Genomic DNA, 21,123 nt, shown 5'->3' on the forward strand with positions numbered 1-21,123 from the left:
TTCCAGGCTCTGCCCTTGGATGACCCTCCAGGGTCATCTAGGGGAGAGAGGAGGAGGACCTCAGCGTCCGCTGAAGCCCACAGCTTCAATCACCACTTCCACGCAGATGACTCACATGCGTTTATTTCCAGCCCCGACCTTTCATCTGAGCTTTAGACCAGTATATCCAGCCCCGACTTGACATCTCCTGGGTAGCTCAAAGCTTACAGAGGTTAAGCCACGTGGCCAAGGCACAAGACTGGAGCAGAGCTAGGTCATAAACCTAAGAGGTCAAACCACAGCAATCAATTCATATCATCTGATGTTATAATAAACATAAAACATCTTCTCTTTGTAGTGCCAAGGCTTTGGCACCTGAAAATATACTACTTCTCCTAATTGCTGCTATCATTTTCATTATTGCTGGCATCATCACTGTTAGAATGTCATCATTATTACCATAGTGACCGGAAAATACAAGGTATCGAGCACCTCCAGTTACAGGAGGCATCAAGCTACAGCCTTTTCATACAAGATCTCCAATTCTTATCCCTACCTTGCAAAAGACATCAATGTTATCCCCATTCTACAGATGAGAAAACTGAGCCAAACAGGAGTAACGACATTGGCAGTAACAGACTCAAACCCATACAGGTATCATCCACGCAGAAATTATGTGGTGAAAATAGCCGGTCATGAACAGGGTTGGTGGAGGAGTCTACGTTCAATGGGAGAAGGAGATCTACCCATAAATGTGTGTTTGTCACATTTGTGTGTCACGTGTGTGTTTGAAGAGCTGCTGGCTCTTCATCAAAAGCCACGTCGTTTTCTTCCCAGGGATAAAGTGAGTCATTTCTCAGCCTCCCTTGCAGTCAGGTGTGGCCAAGGGGCTGGGACAGCCTATGGCACACGAGTGGAATGACGTGCACCACTTCTCAGCTTGGCTCATGGAAGCCTCCCGTACGACCCTTCATGTTCTTCCTCTTTGCCCCACTAGAAGCAGAGGATTCTGAGCCCCGGGGACAGCTCCAAAAGATGGGATTGGGTGTGAATCCCTCTACACATGGAGAACAGCCCCCTGCCATCCAGAAACACCCACCTTGAACTACTACACGAGCAAGAAATACACTTCTCTTATGTTAAGCCACTTAATGTTTCCAGGCTTATTTGTTACAGCAGCTACTATTACCCTGGCAAATGCAGACTGTGAGTTGGCATATACACTCAGAAAACTGCCTGGAAGGATACAGAGCAAAATGTTAATGTGATTCTCTCTGGCGGGAGACATTCTGGGTGAATTTCACTTTCTTCTTTTTGCTGATCTGTATTTTCAACAACAAACGAGTTATCACTTGTGTGATAAGATGCAAAAGTCAAGGGATGACAGATGTCACACATGCCAGTGTAGAATCTTTGAGACTCGAGGAAAGCGGTGGCCAGTGGCATAATCTTCACCCATGCAAGTCCTCTGCTGGTCACATGATCATTTACCAACAGGCATGTACAATATACATGAAATGATGCTAATAATAATAATAATGATTTAGTACATTTATAGGCTTCCTTCACAAAAGTGCCGGGGCATTTTAAATTCCAGCACAATTGAAGACAGCCACAGACAAAAAAAACCTTTTCAGCTGTGCTTTATAAAAAGGGAAAGCAATTCAGCTTTTTGAACATAAAAGGAAGCCAATTCCACTAGATGACGGGGGCGGGGGGAGGAATCTTCATGTGCTCAGGCCTCCCAACTCTTGTATGATATATTTAGGACAGTCAAACTGGCCTGAAGAAAAAAAAAAATCAGAAAGCCCACAAGTACAGAGTTACAGAAAACGTAAGTCGAGATCTCATTCAGGCACTGAGTTACCATCTTAGCAGAAGGCAGCGTCCTCCATTTGTCAAACATAGCAGCTTGGCACTATTATATTTGAAAACATGAAAAACGGGAACTGATTTGGAGTTGGAAATAAATAACCTATTACATAGCTCCCGATATTTACTGGATTTAAAATGCTGTGCAAATGAGGCCCCGTGGGATTTCATTACTACCTCGCCCCTGGGAGGTGGGGACGGGCTGGATGTCGTGTGCATGTGGGCAATACAGTCAAGATGACATGACCGCAGAATTGCGCTTGGACTCTGGGCACCCAGCAAGGGGACTGATGACACGCACTAAGTGAGAAATAAAATCTTCCCGTCAGCAGTGGGGAAACGCTGCCCCTCCTTCCTTCTCCTTCCTGGGGTGCACAGCCCAAGCCCCTCCATCGAGACCAGACGTTTAGGTAACACTCCCTCCTACTCCTGTCCTTGCAAAAGCATCTTGATGAAGTTCACCGTGTCCCCAAATGCAGAGGGATCATTCAGTACCTTTCCTGAAGCTCCACGTGGCAGAAACACCACGCTGACGGCCGGGACACCTCGGCCTGTGTCCTTCAAAGCTGGGCTCGGTCGATGGCCTCATGGCTCTCGACCAAATGAGTTTCGACACATTGGATACAAGCAGCTGAGTGTCAAAGGAGGCAGCAGCCAGGCCACCAGGAAACTTCCAGAGTGGTGGGAGCAGCTCCTGTTTAAAATCTGTCACTAGCTTCCCCGGCATTAGGATGAACTCCAAGGCTTTAAAGCTGCACTGCTGAGGCCCCGCAGCTCCTCCCCTCCCCGCACCCTGCCGTCACTTGCACTTGCTTCCTTGTGGCCCTCAGACGGGCCCACCTCATTCCCACCATGAAACCCAGTCCACCTAAAACCGGTTCCTCTGCCGAGTTTATGAGTAACCTCTGTGCCCAAAACTTTATTCCTTTTCTTGTCCCGCCCTTGTTCCCCCTCAAGGTTGAGGAGTATTGAAGAGAAGGGGGGACTGTAACCGAGCAGAGAGCCCTATGGGGCCTTCCCGGGAGAGACACCCCCCCCCCCAGCCATGTCCTTCCCTTGCCTGTAGTTTACAGAAAAATTGCAGCCTCCCAGGCCTTCCCTGGGTTTCAAAGAACAAAGTTAACTAGAGAAGTGAGAAAATGCAGAAACAAAGGAAAATAGTCAAGCAAAACAAAACAATAATAGTTTAGCCATTAAGCAAAGTCAAGGACCTTTAGTTCCTCTTCAAGGGCTGTAGATAATATTGAGCCACATCCTCTGAGCTGTTTTGCAGATACTGAATCCCCCACCAGGTGGAAGAAGTTAACTACGTGCTGCCCACAAGCACGCAGACCCCAGACCACACCGGTTGGAACCAGAAGACTGATGATGTTGACTCCCGATTACTCCACCACCAACCAACGAGAAGAGTGTCCACGAGCCGATCGCATACCCCACACCCTCTCCCCTCACTGTGTCTTTAAAACGCTTCCCTGAAGGCCATTCGAGAGTTCAGCCTGTACTCCTTGCCTGACACACCTTCCTTCACCACAACCTGGTGTCAGTAGGTTGGCCTTACTGTGTGTAGGTGAGCAAACCCAGATTTGGTTCTGTAACCACCTCAGGGGCTTTGCACCTGCTGTGCTGCTGCTTAGCCGGCTCTCTCTGCCTCTCTGCACAGCCATCTCCTTCTCGTCATTAGGTCTCAGCTCAAATGTCGCCCCCCAACCCTGGACAGCTCTCTGAGCGCCTCTTCCAAGTAGCATACCTGTGGCTCTGACCCCAGCCCTCCCACTGCCTGTGGCCTTCACAGCACTTAACAAAATGCTTTAATTATCTTAATTGTCTGTTTAACTTGTTCTTATCTGTCTCTTCTAGTGGCACATGAAGTCCTTGTGTAAAATGTAAGGGCTATGTTCTGAGCATCCAGCCCCCAGCCCGGCTCTCAGACAGGTCCAGTAAATGACCGTGAAAGATACATCAGGGAACTGAAGCTAAGAGACGGCTCTAAGGCCCCTGCTGGTTCTCACAATGGGACATTCTAGGCCCTCACTCACCTTGGACTCAGCTGCTCACCTCTCAGTGCCTCCTGGCGGAATCGCTGGGTGAGGGGGCAAGGAGGTTTTGAAGTATGCAGGAAACTCTAGGCAGTAGAAAAGCCCGCCCGTGCGGCACAGGGAGCAGGAACAGTTTTCTTTAAAGCCGGGGTCTGAGCCCCAGCATGCATCAGAATCTCCTGGAGGGGCTTGGGCCCACCCCCAAGCCTCTGATTGGCAGGGAGGGGATAAGAATTTGCATTTCTAACAAGTTCCCAGGTGATGCTAGTCAGGGGTCCACACTATGAAGCACAGATTTAAACAACTTGGGGGAATTCTAGAAAATTATTTGGTGGGTGGGGACTTCTGGGCTATCCGACCTTTGTGAGTTGCTAATATTAATGAAATGAGTCTTTTACAGGGAAAGAGAATAAGACAGCATGTGTTTGTATGAATGAGAGAAGGGGTGTGGGAGAGAGGACAAGAATGGGAGAGAGAAAGGAGAGAGCTGGGGTGTCATTTAGGGTGTATACGGAAGAGGTGTGTGTGTGTTGGCCCCATGGGAACTTACAGGGCATTTCAGAAGTACATAAACAGAAAATCAAAGCTCCAAAAAAATGAAACTCAGTTTAATAAGAAAGTAGTTCTCAAACTGTGGTGTACCCAGTCATGTGGAACCTAATAAAAAAGTCAGAGGCCTTGGCTCGTTGGAGTGAGACGGGGCACGGCCTTGTATTGTTACCAAGTCCACCAGCTGATTTGGATATGATCAAAGGTGGCAAACTCCCCCGACCGGTTATTGCTTATGAGCTGAGCCCATCCCCCTCAACGCAGTGGCAAAGAAGGAACATGCTAGACTAATATTCAGATGTACATTTGCTCAACTCCAAGTTCCGCCAGTTATTTGTTCTATGACCTGGGCAAGGGCTCCCTTGACCTCGCCGACCTCAGACCTCAGTTTTACCACCTGTAAAATGGGCACAGCGATAACCGGAGACCATCACTGTGCCTTGCTGAAGGCTGGTGGAATCTGTTGCTTTGGGGGGTTTATTTTGGGGGTTCTGCATTTATTAACATTAAATAAATGCCCCTCAATCAGTGAAATGGTTTCAACAAAGAAGATCAGTTGTGCCTCCTTCAGTTGCAAGAAGAGGAAGCAGGTGACAGAACCACAGTCTCTGCCTGGCCCACAGCTCTCCATGTCCTCCTGTCCTGAGGGAGGGCTGATGCAGAAGCTAAGGAGGACAACGAGACATTGTGATAAACCTTTCTGGGGAGAAGGAGGCAGTTTCTGCCTCCCTAGGCTTCCCCTACGCAGGTGCAGACCCTTGTCCGCTGTTAAAACAGCGACCACGATAGGGCGGTCTTCGTAACATAGGCTCTCCTGGGCTGGCCAAGGGTAGTGGGATGGGCTGGAGGAGAGGATGCTGGCGGCGGCTGAAGCCATCAGCTCTCTGACCATGTTGGGACGTTAGGGTAGATAAACTGACATTTCCTTGAACTGTTGTTGCCTCTGCAGCTGCCAAAATACTTCCCTTGGGCTGTCACCCTTCATTTTGGAAGTGTCCCAGGTTTTGCCCTCAAAGACACCAGATGTTGTCCCTGCCTGCTGCATGGAGCATAAAATCCAGACCAAGCTTTTAGGTCCTACGACAGAGGGTCTCCTGACTGCCGACAGAGTCACCTGGGGAGGTTTTGTACTGAGGTCCCGGCCCCATCCAGGCTAATTAAATCAGAGACCCCAGGGCAAAGGTTCTCAGCTGGGGCGACTTTGCCCCAGGGGACGTTGGCAATGTTTGAAGACATCCGGGTTATCACAACTAATAGGGACTTGGTACTACTGGCATTTAGTGGGAAGGAGGCAGGGATGCTGCTAAACATCCTAGAATGCACAGGACAGCCCCCATAAATGAATCATCCAGCCCCAAATGTCACAGTGTCGAGGCTGAGAGACTGGGGTAGGTGTCGGTATTGTTTGAAAAGCTCCCCGCTCCCCAACCAGGCTTGAGAGCCCCCTCCCCTCCACAGTCTGGCTCCTGCCAGCTTATTTACCCTCATCTTCTACCCTCTTGCCCTCAGCCACCATGCTTTGCCACCACAGTCTTCCTTCTGGTCCTCAAACACTCCCTGCTTATTCCTACCCCAGGACCTTTGCATTTGCTGTTCCCTCTGCTGGGTGTGCCCTGCCCCTGAGTCTGCACAGCTGGCTCCTAGCATCCAGGTCCCTGCCCAAATACCACTTCTTCAGAGAGGCTTCCTGGACCCGCCACACCCACCCCCAAAATAACCACGACACCCAAGTCCCTCTGTAGCACATCTCTCCAGTTTGTTTCCCTCAACAGACTGGGACTTACTTGAATTATCTCATTACCACTTTAGTACTAGTCTGTCTCTCCTACTAAAAACGACAGCACTCTGTGAACTGGGTCCATGTCTGTCTTGCTCACCTTCGTCCCCTAACATTCAGCAAAATGCCTGGTGCTTAATAAGTGTTTACTAAATATCTGTTGGATGGATGAATGGATGAACAAGCATTGGAGAAGGATGGGGTTTTCAAGCTGTCAGAAGATGAGGTGTATTGACGATGGAGATCCGTGCTCCTGTCCTGGCTCCACTTTTCCTCTCCTGGCTCCACTTTTCCTCTCCTGGTCTCAGTTTCCACATCTGTAACAAAGCTGGGATGGGTTCAGGATCCCCCAGTGAAGCCCTCTCGAAGACATCAATTTCAGGGATTTACTTTGTCTTTGTCTCCATGGCCCCAAGCTAAGGTAGGTTGACCCATAGCCCTGTCACCAGATAAATAACAAATTACCTCCCACTGAGATCCCAATTCTATGTAATTCTGTCTGGTCTATTTTCCTTGGAAAATTTCCCTGCTTCCATTTCCCTTTGCACTAGCTGGACACATCTGACACCAATGCTGGGCACATAACAGTACTTCCTGGAGACACTCTCTAAGGCAGGGCCCCCAAATATTAGTCAAATTAGAATGGGCTGGGGAGCTTGGTTGAAAAGGCTTCAGCTACAAATAGACTGGATGCACCAGACTGAGGGTAATGTGGCAGACTGAAAAATGGCTCCCAACAATATCCAGCTCCTAATCGCTAGAAACCGTGACAGTTACTTTATATGGCAAAAGGGACTTGGCAGGTGTGATTAAGCCAAGCATCTTGAAATGGGAGATTATCTTGGATTATCTGGGTGGATCCTACATGTAATCACAAGCGTCCTTATAAGAGGGAGATGTGACCCGTGACGCCGGAAGACGCCATGCTGCTGGCTTTGAAGACGGAGGAAGGGGCCACAAGCCAAGAAATGCAAGGAAGGCCAGCTCCAAAGGCTGGGAAAGGCAAGGACAGAGTCACCACTGCAGCCTCCAGAAAAGAAAGCAGGCTTGCCTTGATTATAGTCTACCGAGACCCACTCCAGGCTTCTGACCTGCAGACCTGTAAGAGAATGAATGTGTGGCGTTTTAAGCCATCAAGTTTGTGGCAATTTGTCATGACAGCCCTAGGAAACTAACAGAGGTAGCACCCAGGAGCCTGCATTTTAGCGATCTACCTCCCTTTGTTGGCTCTGATGCAGGAAGTTCTGGTGGCCCATATTTTGGGAAGTCCTGCCCCAGAGCAGTTCCAGTCTGCTTCTGAAACAGCCCAGTCTCAGAGAACCAAAGAAGGACCCTGCAACAAACATCTGCTTTTACCTGCTCATTTTACAGATGGGGAAACTGTGGTCTAAGAAATGCTGCAGCGGCATTACCATGCAGCCCCGCCTCCCATGGGGATGCGGCTTGAGGAGCAGGGGCGGGAGATCCGAGACCAGGGTGGCGCGAAAGCTCGAGAGAGGCTATATTCATCTGTGTTAATCACTGCTCTGTTTCCTGAACATGCCTATGAAACATACTGAAGAATGGTGCCTGAAATTTGCCATGTGCATGAAAGGCTGTTGGTGCTCCAGCCAGGAGTCAGTGCTGTGCCTCTGAGGTGGGAGAGCCAACTTCAGGACACTGGTCCACAAGAGACCTCCCAGCTCCACGTAATATCAAACGGCGAAAAAACTCCCAGAGATCTCCATCTCAACACCAAGACCCAGCTTCACTCAACGACCAGCAAGCTACAGTGCTGGACACCCTATGCCAAACAACTAGCAAGACAGGAACACAGCCCCACCCATTAGCAGAGAGGCTACCTAAAATCATAATAAGGACACAGACACCCCAAAACACACCACCAGACATGGACCTGCCCACCGGAAAGACAAGATCCAGCCTCATCCACCAGAACACAGGCACTAGTCCCCTCCACCAGGAAACCTACACAACCCACTGAACCAACCTTAGCCACTGGGGACAAACACCAAAAACAATGGGAACTATGAACCTGCAGCCTGCGAAAAGGAGACCCCAAACACAGTAAGTTAAGGAAAATGAAAAGACAGAAAAACACACAGCAGATGAAGGAGCAAAGTAAAAACCCACCAGACCTAACAAATGAAGAGGAAATAGGCAGTCTACCTGAAAAAGAATTCAGAATAATGATAGTAAAGATGATCCAAAATCTTGGAAATAGAATAGAGAAAATGCAAGAAACATTTAACAAGGACCTAGAAGAACTAAAGAGGAAACAAGGAATTATGAACAATACAATAAATGAAATTAAAAATACTCTAGAAGGGATCAATAGCAGAATATCTAAGGTAGAGGAACAGATAAGTGACCTGGAAGATAAAATAGTGGAAATAACTACTGCAGAGCAGAATAAAGAAAAAACAATGAAAAGAACTGAGGACAGTCTCAGAGACCTCTGGGACAATATTAAACCCACCAACATTCGAATTATAGGGGTCCCAGAAGAAGATGAAAAAAAGAAAGGGATTGAGAAAATATTTGAAGATATTATAGTTGAAAACTTCCCTAATATGGGAAAGGAAACAGTTAATAAAGTCCAGGAAGCACAGAGAGTCCCATACAGGATAAATCCAAGGAGAAACATGCCAAGACACATATTAATCAAACTATCAAAAATTAAATACAAAGAAAACATATTAAAAGCAGCAAGGGAAAAACAATACATAACACACAAGGGAATCCCCATAAGGTTAACAGCTGATCCTTCAGCAAAAACTCTGCAAGCCAGAATGGAGTGGCAGGACATATTTAAAGTGATGAAGGAGAAAAACCTACAACCAAGATTACTCTACCCAGCAAGGATCTCATTCAGATTTGATGGAGAAATTAAAACCTTTACAGACAAGCAAAAGCTGAGAGAGTTCAGCACCACCAAACCAGCTTTACAACAAATGTTAAAGGAACTTCTCTAGGCAAGAAACACAGAGAAGGAAAAGACCTACAATAACAAACCCAAAACAAGACCCACTTCAGACCTAGGGACACATACGACTGAAAGTGAGGGGATGGAAAAACATATTCCATGCAAATGGAAATCAGAAGAAAGCTGGAGTAGCAATTCTCATATCAGACAAAATAGACTTTAAAATAAAGACTATTACAAGAGACAAAGAAGGACACTACATAATGATCAAGGGATCAATCCAAGAAGAAGATATAACAATTGTAAATATTTATGCACCCAACATAGGAGCACCTCAATACATAAGGCAAATACTAACAGCCATAAAAGGGGAATTCGACAGTACCACAATCATAGTAGGGGACTTTAACACCCCACTTTCACCAATGGACAGATCATCCAAAATGAAAATAAAAAAGGAACACAAGCTTTAAATGATACATTAAACAAGATGGACTTAATTGATATTTATAGGACATTCCATCCAAAAACAACAGAATACACATTTTTCTCAAGTGCTCATGGAACATTCTCCAGGATAGATCATATCTTGGGTCACAAATCAAGCCTTGGTAAATTTAAGAAAATTGAAATCGTATCAAGTATCTTTTCCGACCACAATGCTATGAGACTAGATATCAATTACAGGAAAAGATCTGTAAAAATTACAAATACATGGAGGCTAAACAATAACTACTTAATAACGAAGTAATCACTATAGAAATCAAAGAGGAAATCAAAAAATACCTAGAAACAAATAGCAGTGGAGACATGATGACCCAAAACCTATGGGATGCAGCAAAAGCAGTTCTAACAGGAAAGTTTATAGCAATACAATCCTACCTTAAGAAACAGGAAACATTTCAAATAAACAACCTAACCTTGCACCTAAAGCAATTAGAGAAAGAAGAACAACCCCCCCCCCCAAATTTAGCAGAAGGAAAGAAATCATAAAGATCAGGGCAGAAATAAATGAAAAAGAAATGAAGGAAACGATAGCAAAGATCAATAAAACTAAAAGCTGCTTCTTTGAGAAGATAAACAAAATTGATAAACCATTAGCCAGACTCATCAAGAAAAAATGGGAGAAGACTCAAATCAACAGAATTAGAAATGAAAAAGGAGAAGTAACAACTGACACTGCAGAAATACAAAAGATCAGGAGAGATTACTACAAGCAACTCTATGCCACTAAAATGGACAACCTGGAAGAAATGGACAAATTCTTAGAAATGCACAACCTTCCAAGACTGAACCAGGAAGAAATAGAAAATATGAACAGACCAATCACAAGCACTGAAATTGAAACTGTGATTAAAAATCTTCCAACAAACAAAAGCCCAGGACCAGATGGCTTCACAGGTGAATTCTATCAAACATTTAGAGAAGAGCTAACACTTATCCTTCTCAAACTCTTCCAAAAGATAGAAGAGGGAGGAACACCCCCAAACTCATTCTATGAGGCCACCATCATCCTGATACCAAAACCAGACAAAGATGTCACAAAGAAAGAAAACTACAGGCCAATATCACTGATGAACATAGATGCAAAAATCCTCAACAAAATACTAGCAAACAGAATCCAACAGCACATGAAAAGGATCATACACCATGATCAAGTGGGGTTTATTCCAAGAATGCAAGGATTCTTCAATATATGCAAATCAATCAACGTGATACACCATATTAACAAATTGAAGGAGAAAAACCATATGATCATCTCAATAGATGCAGAGAAAGCTTTCGACAAAATTCAACACCCATTTATGATAAAAACCCTGCAGAAAGTATGCATAGAGGGAAATTTCCTCAACATAATAAAGGCCATATAGGACAAACCCACAGCCAACATCATCCTCAATGGTGAAAAACTGAAACCATTTCCACTAAGATCAGGAACAAAACAAGATTGCCCACTCTCACCAGTCTTATTCAACATAGTTTTGGAAGCTCTAGCCACAGCAATCAGAGAAGAAAAAGAAATAAAAAGAATCCAACTCGGAAAAGAAGTAAAACTGTCACTGTTTGCAGATGACATGATACTATACATAAAAAATCCTAAAGATGCTACCAGAAAATTACTAGAGCTGATCAATGAATTTGGTAAAGTAGTAGGATACAAAATTAATGCACAGAAATTTCTGGCATTCTTATACACTAATGATGAAAAATCTGAAAGTAAAATTAAGAAAACACTCCCATTTACCATTGCAACAAAAAGAATAAAATATCTAGGAATAAACCTACCTAAGGAGACAAAAGACCTGTATGCAGAAAATTATAAGACACTGATGAAAGAAATTAAAGATGGTACAAATAGATGGAGAGATATACCATGTTCTTGGATTGGAAGAATCAACATTGTGAAAATGACTCTACTACCCAAAGCAATCTACAGATTCAATGCAATCCCTATCAAACTACCACTGGCATTTTTTACAGAACTAGAACAAAAAATTTCACTATCTGTATGGAAACACAAAAGACCCGGAATAGCCAAAGCAATCTTGAGAACGAAAAATGGAGCTGGAGGAATCAGGCTCCCTGACTTCAGACTATACTACAAAGCTACAGTAATCAGGACAGTATGGTGCTGGCACAAAAACAGAAATATAGATCAATGGAACAGGATAGAAAGCCCAGAGATAAACCCACACACATATGGTCACCTTATCTTTGATAAAGGAGGCAAGAATATAAAATGGAGAAAAGACAGCCTCTTCAATAAGTGGTGCTGGGAAAACTCGACAGCTACCTGTAAAAGTATGAAAGTAGAACATTCCCTAACACCATACACAAAAATAAACTCAAAGTGGATTAAAGACCTAAATGTAAGGCCAGACACTATAAAACTCTTAGAGGAAAACGTAGGCAGAACACTCTATGACATAAATCACAGCAAGATCCTTTTTAACCCACCTCCCAGAGAAATGGAAATAAAAACAAAAATAAACAAATGGGACCTAATGAAACTTAAAAGCTTTTGCACTGAAAAGGAAACCATAAACAAGACCAAAAGACAACCCTCAGAATGGGAGAAAATATTTGCAAATGAAGCAACTGACAAAGGATTCATCTCCAAAATTTACAAGCAGTTCATGCAGCTCAATAACAAAAAACCAAACAACCCAATCCAAAAATGGGCAGAAGACCTAAATTGACATTTCTCCAAAGAAGATATACAGATTGCCAACAAACACATGAACGAATACAATGAGATATCATCTCACACCTGTCAGAATGGCCATCATCGAAAAATCTAGAAACAATAAACTCTGGAGAGGGTGTGGAGAAAAGGGAACCCTCTTGCACTGTTGGTGGGAATGTAAATTGATACAGCCACTATGGAGAACAGTATGGAGGTTCCTTAAAACACTAAAAATAGAACAACCATACCACCTAGCAATCCCACTACTGGGCATATACCCTAAGAAAATCATAATTCAAAAAGAGTCATGTACCACAATGTTCATTGCAGCTCTATTTACAATAGCCAGGACATGGAAGCAACCTAGGTGTCCAACAACAGATGAATGGATAAAGAAGATGTGGCACATATATACAATGGAATAGTACTCAGCCATAGAAAGAAACGAAATTGAGTTATTTGTAGTGAGGTGGATCGACCTGGAGTCTGTCATACAGAGTGAAGTAAGTCAGAAGAATAAAAACAAATACTGTATGCTAACACATATATATGGAATCTAAGGGGAAAAAAATGTCATGAAGATCCTAGGGGTAGGATGGGAGTAAAGACACAGACCTACTAGAGCATGGACTTGAGGATCTGGGGAGGGGGAAGGGTAAGCTGTGATGAAGTGAGAAAGTGGCATGGACATATATACACTACCAAACATAAAATAGATGGCTAGTGGGAAGCAGCTGCATGGCACAGGGAGATCAGCTAGGTGGTTTGTGACCACCTAGAGGGGTGGGATAGGGAGGGTGGGAGGGACGGAGATGCAACAGGGAAGAGATATGGGAACATACGTATATGTATAACTGATTCACTTTGTTGTAAAGAAGAAACTCACACACTATTGTAAAGCAATTATACTCCAATAAAGATGTTAAAAAAAAAAAAAAGAAACGCTGCAGCAAGGTAGAAGGATAGGAGATGCTTTCATTCAACTCTATCTTTATTGGCTTTCAAATTCCATCTGGAGTTTTAAAAAATGAGCAATTGTGCCGACTGTCGATAGCTTTGCAATCATCTCATAATGACCCAATCGTGAAACGATTTAGCAATACTGCTGCTAATTGCATTTGTGGATCTAGCAATTGGGTAACTAGTTGGTTATTACTCATTCCCCAAGAGCCACACACATCGCGTTACAGGAAGCTAATCTTAGAAATACTTGTTAACTTCAACGATAATTACTAGGTAATTGGCTAGAACACGCCATTGTGAATTTATCCAGAATATGCCAGGTAATTATCTGGTCTTATGTTCCCTGTAAAATAAATCCAGGGTCCAGAAACTGTTCCAGTTGGTTGGCTATCATCCAACCATCAACCTCTGCCAACCAATTGCATGAATGCAAGTGATTAATCAAATTACTCAAATATTTGGTTTTAAACTGAATGTTCAGATAAGAAACCTGGGTGGCCAACAAGTGGACGTTGCTGAACGGGAGAGAGGAGGGCACTCAGCCGCTCCCTAAGATAAATATATAACGACACAATAATATGGAATAAATGCCACTTCTTTGGGGCTCATCTGGCTTCTTCAAACAAAATACCAAAACACTTCAGAGACCAATTATATGTCCCAAAGCTGCAGAGTCTTTATCATGGTGCCAGGAAAAGGCTGCGCTATTTGTGAAATATGCAGGCAGTTATGGTGCTTGGGGAGGGGGACTCAGAATTTTGTATGTAATAGAAAAGGGGCTGCCAATGCAGCTGGCTTGCAGGGGGAGCAACACATTTTCATAATGACCACTCTTTTTTCAAGGATGGCTGCTGACTGAATCCATCCATTTCCAATTAGCCAGCCCTTGGGAAAGAGGGGAGGGAGGCTTGGGTAACTGGGTTCCACTGATACCCCTGAAAAAGTCAGAGGCCAGGAGGTCCCCTTAGAGTGTCTAGGCAAAGGAGAAGAGATGATGGATTTCAAATTTCTAATTTGGGGATTTGAAAAAGAGTGGTTAGCAGGTCAGGTGAGGGGCTGACCAGAGAGAAAGTTGAGTTAACAGACTGCTGGGAACAGTAGGCAGAAGGCCAGTGGTGGAGGAAAGACCAACTTCCAACCAGACTTGTGCACCTCACATAAAGGACCGTTGACAGCCTGCTAATATAGATGATACATACTAGAAAGGGGAAAGAAAAGGGAGCTAAGGGTCTTACGTGCAGTGGTAGGTGGTAAGAATGGCCACAGACTGTCTCTCTCCCTGCATCCACGTTCTTGCAACATGGCATTGCAAATCCTCCCATCCAAAGGCAGACTCTGTTCTCCATGCCTTGGATGGAGGTTGGCCACGTGACTTGCTGTGGCCAATGGACATCAGCCAATGCAACGCAGACAGAGATGTGAAAGGCCCTTGTCCAACAGGGCTTGACCTCTTGTTGTCTTGCTGCATTTGGAACCCTGAGACCACCCATGGGAATGAGCCCAGGCTGGCCTGTTGGGGGGATGAGAGGCTGGGTGGAGGAGAACCGAGGCACCCCAACTGACAGTCTGCCAACCAGCAGACACGTGAGTGAGGGTGTCTGAGACTGACCAGCCCTCAGTCTGACCAGCCAGCGGACCACAGACACATCCAAGAGCCCAGCTACTGAGCCTGGCTCAGCCCAGAACTGTTTGCAGACTAGAAAGAAACTGTGACTTTGGGGTATTTGTTACTCAGCAAAAGCTTACTGATACACTCACCGAATCAGGACAGCTCAGCCCCTGAATATGATCTGGGCTGATTATTTGAGAGTCACTTCTGGTCCTGTGTAGAGTTGAGAACCGCCAATTTCTACCCTGGTTTAAGGAGGGTTGAAGGGCCATCCTTAGATCTCTAGTCCTTTGCAAGCACTTACCATTTGACACGTGGGTTCCAGTCAACCCACCAACTGCATAATCAATGGTGAAAGACAATAACACACCTGCTACCGATCACCCAGGTCTTACAAATGGACTCAAAAAGGCTTTGTATGGATCACAAGGGAACAGAGCAAAGACATAGCAGCTCTTCCCTGAGCCCACAGCTCCCACTATGGCACCTGCCAAAATGTGAGGCTTGTGTATTTGGGATCTTATTCCCTGGGTTGAGAATAAGAATGAGGTCTCCTAATGGACACTTGGCCTCACAGGACACACCAAGAACACTGCTGCTGTGGCCAGTCCTAATGCAACAGAGGAGCAAAGGCCAGAGTTAAAAACACACCAAAGGATTGTTCCACAACTGTTCAACTGAAACCAAAGCTATTTTTCTTTCAATGCCTACAGGTTAGAGAGAGCAAGTCCAAGAAAGTTCCTATCACGTGACGTTTTCTTAATGTCAGTTCTCTGTTAACTACCCCTTTTGTGCAGCTATAGACCATGGATCCTGGATATTTAAAACAACCATGGTAGAGTTCTACATAAGTAGAACTATTTTAATGCAAGTTTTAATGAAAGCTATTTTAATGAAAGCCAGAGCAAGTCATCAGAATGTCAGTCCAGGGGTCAACAAACTAGGGTCTGCAGGCCAAACCCAGCCCATCGCCTGGTTGTGTTAATAACGTTTTATTGGCACACAGCCACACACAACCATTTGCATCTTGTCTGAGGCTGCTTTCACACTACAGTAGCAGAGTTGAGCAGTCACCAGAGAAACTGTATGGCCCGCAAAGCCAAAAATACTGTTGGGCCCTTCAGAGAGAAAGTTTGCTGACCCCTGCTTTAGCCTAATCCGTTCAATTTACATTTGCAGAAAGTGAGTCTCGGAGACGTTGTTTCACAAACATGGAGCACGGGCGGGTTTCGAATCAGCCTTTCTGACTTCCCACGCGGTGCCCGCTCCAGGGCACCGCTCTGCCAGAGTTCTAGCATTAATCGTATTCTCTGGACTCTCAAGCCTTAAAACCATGTGAGTTGTGACTGCTAAAGCCGGAGGCTCTCTATTTACCGGAACGTTGAGTTCACCAGAAGCCGCGCTTCTCACCGCCGCCGGCAGCAGGGCTTTGGGAGTGAGCGCACGGGCGGGGGCCCCGGGCGGGACTGACCTGGTGATGATGGCCAGGTGCGGCGGGCTCATGCAGGCGCCCATGAAGAGCACCACGTTCTCGTGCCGCGTCTGCCTGTAGGCCATCACCTCGCGCTTGAAGGCCTTGAGCTGGCCCTCATTATCCGTCTCAATGTCGATCAGCCGGATGGCCACCTCCCCGTGCCAGCGGCCGTGGTACACCTGCCCGAAGCGGCCCTTTCCGATGAGCTCGCCGATCTCCAGCTGCTCAAAGGGGATGTCCCACTCCTGAAGGAAGATGCTGGTCTGGCTGGCCTTGCGCGGGAAGCTCCGGGCCGAGAGGAGGGCCAGGTTCATCTCCTCAAAGTCGTCCTCTGATGCCTCGGCCTCGTCGTGAGCCTCCTCGTTCTGCGGCCAGAGGGGGAGAGGGGTCAGTTCCCACCGCTGCCCCAGCCGCCCGCCAGGTCCCACTGTGGCCTATTCGGCTGGTGCACACGTGTCTCTCTATTTGCCCAGGTACCTCCTGCCTATCACTGGACTGCAGCGGAGTAGCTGAAAGGGAGATCCTGGCAATCCATCCCTCTTGTGCGAAAGGGGAACTGAGAGGCTCAGAGAGGGGAAGTGCCAGGAGGACCACGTATTCCGGTTTCCCATGATTTTGCCCGTTCGGGCACTGGAAGTCTCACACTTGGAAAACTGGCAAACGGGGATGGTTAGTCCCTGTGGGAAGTGTCTAGCTCTGGTCAGGCAGCCAGGCTGAGCCAGGATTAAGATTCAGCCCTCTTAAATCCTAATACCTGATGCCCTCCTACTCGACCATGATGTTTTGACTTGCCTGATTATTTATGTGGGAGTAAGAAAGACGACGGGCTGAAATACGGGTACACCATACACCTGCATATAACATGTGCCAACCCTCGACACGGAGGGCCTTTGCTTCCCCAGGGAATTTGGAATTGACGAGGCAGAAACTGAGAGAGGTCAGAGCTACTCAGCACAGGCCAGAGGCCTGGGGTTCCTGTGCAGCTGAGATACAAGAGGGAGAGGTTAACAGAATGAGCCTAACACTCAGACCAAATGAGCTGGAATCTGGCCGCTGTGTGACCTTGGGCAAATCACTTCACTTCTCTGGGCCTTCTTTTTCTCATCATAAAGTGGGGCTAATGACATCTTCCCCTGGGGGTGGTGTGACGTTTTCAATAAGGCGAAGATCTGTTGAGTTCTTTGCACAGACCTGACCGCCTGTATGAAACATCCACTGGGATGGCTTGGAAAATGCAGATTCCTAGGCCCCGCTCAGATTTTCTGAACCAGAATGTCATAAGGTCAGGGCCAGGAGGGATTTTCAGGGGCTTGGAGTCTGACAAGACAGCCAGAGAAGGTGGCCCCTTGGCTGGGTACAGGTCTCTCTGACCCCAAACCTGAGCAAGCTGTCCCCAACGGCACACTCAGGAGAAATGACACAGGAAATACACCTTCTTTCACGGTCATTTTCCAACTACCACAATGGTTCCAGAAAAGGACATGATTTTCTCTGGAAACCCTGACTCCACTCCTTTCAGTTCAGGACAGACCAGCAGAGCCGAGGAGTCAGGGCTCTGGTTCTCACCCCAAAGTCTTCATTTATTCCTCCAGGGGCTCTGGCAGGAGGTGGGAAGAAGCCCCAGCACATTCTCAATACCCCGCCAAGCCAATGTCCCTGAGGCTCCTGTCTCCTCCTACCACATGTTCTTTAGAAAGCAGTGGGGCATATCCCGCTTGGTACTCACCCAGCCCTGAGCTGAATTTTCAACTAAGAATGCAAATCACTTGCCAACTTTTGCACAGCTAGCTTTTCCGTGATGCACACCATATAACAGCCCATTAGGCTCAGTGCCGGGAGGGGCCACCCGCTCATTAGTCGTCCCGGAGTTAGAACAGCCATCAAACAGGGACACTGCACCCCCAGCCCGCCCCAAGCCCTCTGCGTCCTCAAAGACATCTATCGGCTTTGCCAAGTGGGTAGCCCCCGGAAAAAGTTGCTTCCTTGCTCTCCAGTTCTCACCTCTGAGGTTGGCTCCACTTCAATTTGAAGTAATGGATTTCCTTCCAAGCTTTAAAGAAAGAAAAATAAACGTGACCCTCAGGTGAGAAGATGGGTCCATGCATTGACTTGATCCATGTAAGAAATGTCTTAAAGTGAGAAGTCCTCACCACCAAGCTTTTTCCTCCAATTTCACTTCAATGCTTGTGTCTAGAATAATCCATAACCTTGCCACCAAGAAGTGGTGTGCAAGGACATTGTCTTAAATAGATTTTCTGGCCTGCTCAGGATTCAGTTTTCTTTGTTGGTTTCCACTAATCTAGCAGTTTCCTTATAAACTGGCCTAAATGCCATGCATGGCAGGAACCTTAGAGCTCTAGGTGTTTCCTAGGAAAGAATGAATCCGATCTCTACAGTTCTGAATCTTTTGGAAGGATCCTAGTGTTCATTTGGTTTTTTGCTCACTTATTCATTCATTCATTTGATTAGAAGTATGTGCCAGGAACAGTACCAGACCTTTAGAGGGCTACAGAGTGGAAATTGACATGGCTTCCTGACTTTAAGGAATATTTATATTACTACTGTTGGACAGAAAGGCTACAAGTAACAAGGGTTGAAAGTTAGGTATGTGTTGAATAAACGGAGGGCGTGCACATTCCCAGGAGAGAGGATTACTGGATATATTTGAAAGTTAGCAGTGTTTTGAGTTGCACCTTGCCCATCACGTTCAGAAGACATGCGCAGGGTGAGAATGAGGAGGAAGCCAGACCGCATTGGAGTGGAAGACATGGGCGTGTGTGTGTGTGTGTGTGTGACTCTGGCATTCACGAGCTTGTGAGCTGCAGCTGTGTTCTGAGTACGGGAACAAGCTGGGGATGGGTGCTGGGGGCGTAATGTGAGTGCCACGTGTCCACCGAGGACTGCGTGGGTATCACGGAATGTGCTCTGTGCAGGGGTTGTTCTGTGTGCGTGCGAGTTGGGTGTACATGCTGGGGATGCTGGGGGAGGGGGCGTGCCATTCTTGATGGTGTAACTGGTGATGTGTTGGGGGTGTGTGGGCGTGTTGGAGCACATGGTATGTGATGGAGGTGTGGGGCACCATATGTGTTAAAGGATTTGGGGGCAGTGGGTTTTTGGAGCAGAGGATGCGTTTACGGAGTGAGCTGGAACTGGTAGGGGGAAGGGATCACAGGGGCCACCACACCCCTTTCCTACTTCCGCAGTGGAAGCTTAGCAGATTCCCCCGACCCATCTCCTCATCAGAGGGGGGCCTCCCCTATCCTGACCCTCGGACCTCGCCCAGAAAGCTGCTGACCCTGCAGAGAGAGTCAGCCCACTTGCTGGAGGAGGAGTGGTGAGGGGGAGTCTGGAAGACTCTAAGAACTCAAAGGAGAAAGAAGGAGCGTTTGCCATCCTATTAGCCAATGATTTACGGTACAGCTTGGGAAGGCAGAGACCACCTCAGGACAGCTGACATGCTGGAAACCTGACACACTGGGGGAGATTTGGGTGGCACAGTGCAGCTGGAGTCCTTCCTCACGCCCAACAGAATGGACTGCTCACCTCTGCTTGCATCAAGGCGTGATTACAGCAGCCGGGGCTAGTAAATGATCTCCCTTCTGCAAAGAGTCAGTTCCCATCATTCCATGCACATTTAAGCAGATGGCAGGTGCTTATTGACTCCGTTTTTCACTGGCACTCCCTGACTCTCAGTTAATAACCTGGGGTTCATCTTGCACAAATTGTGGAACTGGTTTATGTGCAGCAGAGAAATGATCTGGAGCTAGATGTCAGCACAATATCCCTAGGCAAGTTGCTGCTCCTTTGATTTCCGAAGTGTACCATTTGGGTCTTTAACAAAGGTTATAACATGGGTCAGAAAGGATGGAGCAGCTAGGGCAGCCAGAAGAAAAACCAAGTAGGCAAAAATGTGAGTTGGGAAAGAAGTCAAATCAAAATTAGGTCCCTAGCATGCCCCAGACTTGGGTCACAACCACAGAAGTCAAGGAAGGTGATTTCACTTTGGCTGCACAAGCAATAGGCCACCTGGAAAGAGGGTCTGTATCTTAAGGATGCTAAAGACACCACACACAAAGATGTTTGCTGCACAGCTGTTTACAACAGTGAGATATAGGAAGATGTAAGATCCAGCGGTAGGGAAATGGTTAAGGAAGTTATTCTGCATCGATATGATATTTTACATTCATTAAAATCAATGTGTATGAAGAGCCCAGAACAATATGAAAAAATGTGATGTTATAGCATTAAGGGATAAACAGAGCAGGATGGAAGTTGCCTATAGTGTGGATCACAAGTATGTAAAATATGAGTAGAGCACACTTCTAAGAGTGGTGCAATTATAAGTGATTATTTTTCCTTTCTTTTTTTTACAGAATAGTCCAAATTTCGCAAAATTAGCTTATTTTATTTTTATAATGTTATAAACCAGGGATCAGCAAACTTGTTCTGCAAAGGGCCAGGCAGTAGATATCTTACACTTTGCCGGCCATACGGTCTCTGTTGCAACTACTCATCTCTGCTGTCGTAGTCTGAAAGCCTCCATAGACAGCACATTGTGAACAAATGGGCATGGCTGTGTTCCAATAAAACTTTATTTATAAAAACATGCTGAAAGTTGGATTTGTCCCATAGGCTGTAAGTTGCTGATCCCTGGTATAAACCTAAATTATCCTTTTTAAAAGGGGGATAATGATGTAGAATAAGTTCCTTTTCGTTAAGCTCTAGCTATTGCCTGGGGGAAGTGGTCTTTCTGA

At 46.0% G+C, this 21,123-nt stretch overlaps 1 protein-coding gene across 4 annotated transcripts in view; it reads right to left on the reverse strand.

Annotated features, from left to right (window-relative positions):
• Positions 1-21,123, reverse strand: part of KSR2 (kinase suppressor of ras 2) — a 410,583-nt gene that overhangs the window by 60,080 nt on the left and 329,380 nt on the right. For all 4 annotated transcript variants that reach the window (XM_067015445.1, XM_067015448.1, XM_067015444.1 and 1 more), the window contains 2 exons: positions 18,371-18,419; positions 16,367-16,734 (listed from right to left, as the gene is read on the reverse strand). In XM_067015445.1, coding sequence (XP_066871546.1) covers positions 16,367-16,734; positions 18,371-18,419 — 417 coding nt within the window. The remainder of the gene's footprint in view (positions 1-16,366; positions 16,735-18,370; positions 18,420-21,123) is intronic.

The sequence above is a fragment of the Kogia breviceps genome, chromosome 15 (genome assembly GCF_026419965.1).
Source record: "Kogia breviceps isolate mKogBre1 chromosome 15, mKogBre1 haplotype 1, whole genome shotgun sequence".
Classification (NCBI taxonomy): domain Eukaryota; kingdom Metazoa; phylum Chordata; class Mammalia; order Artiodactyla; family Physeteridae; genus Kogia; species Kogia breviceps.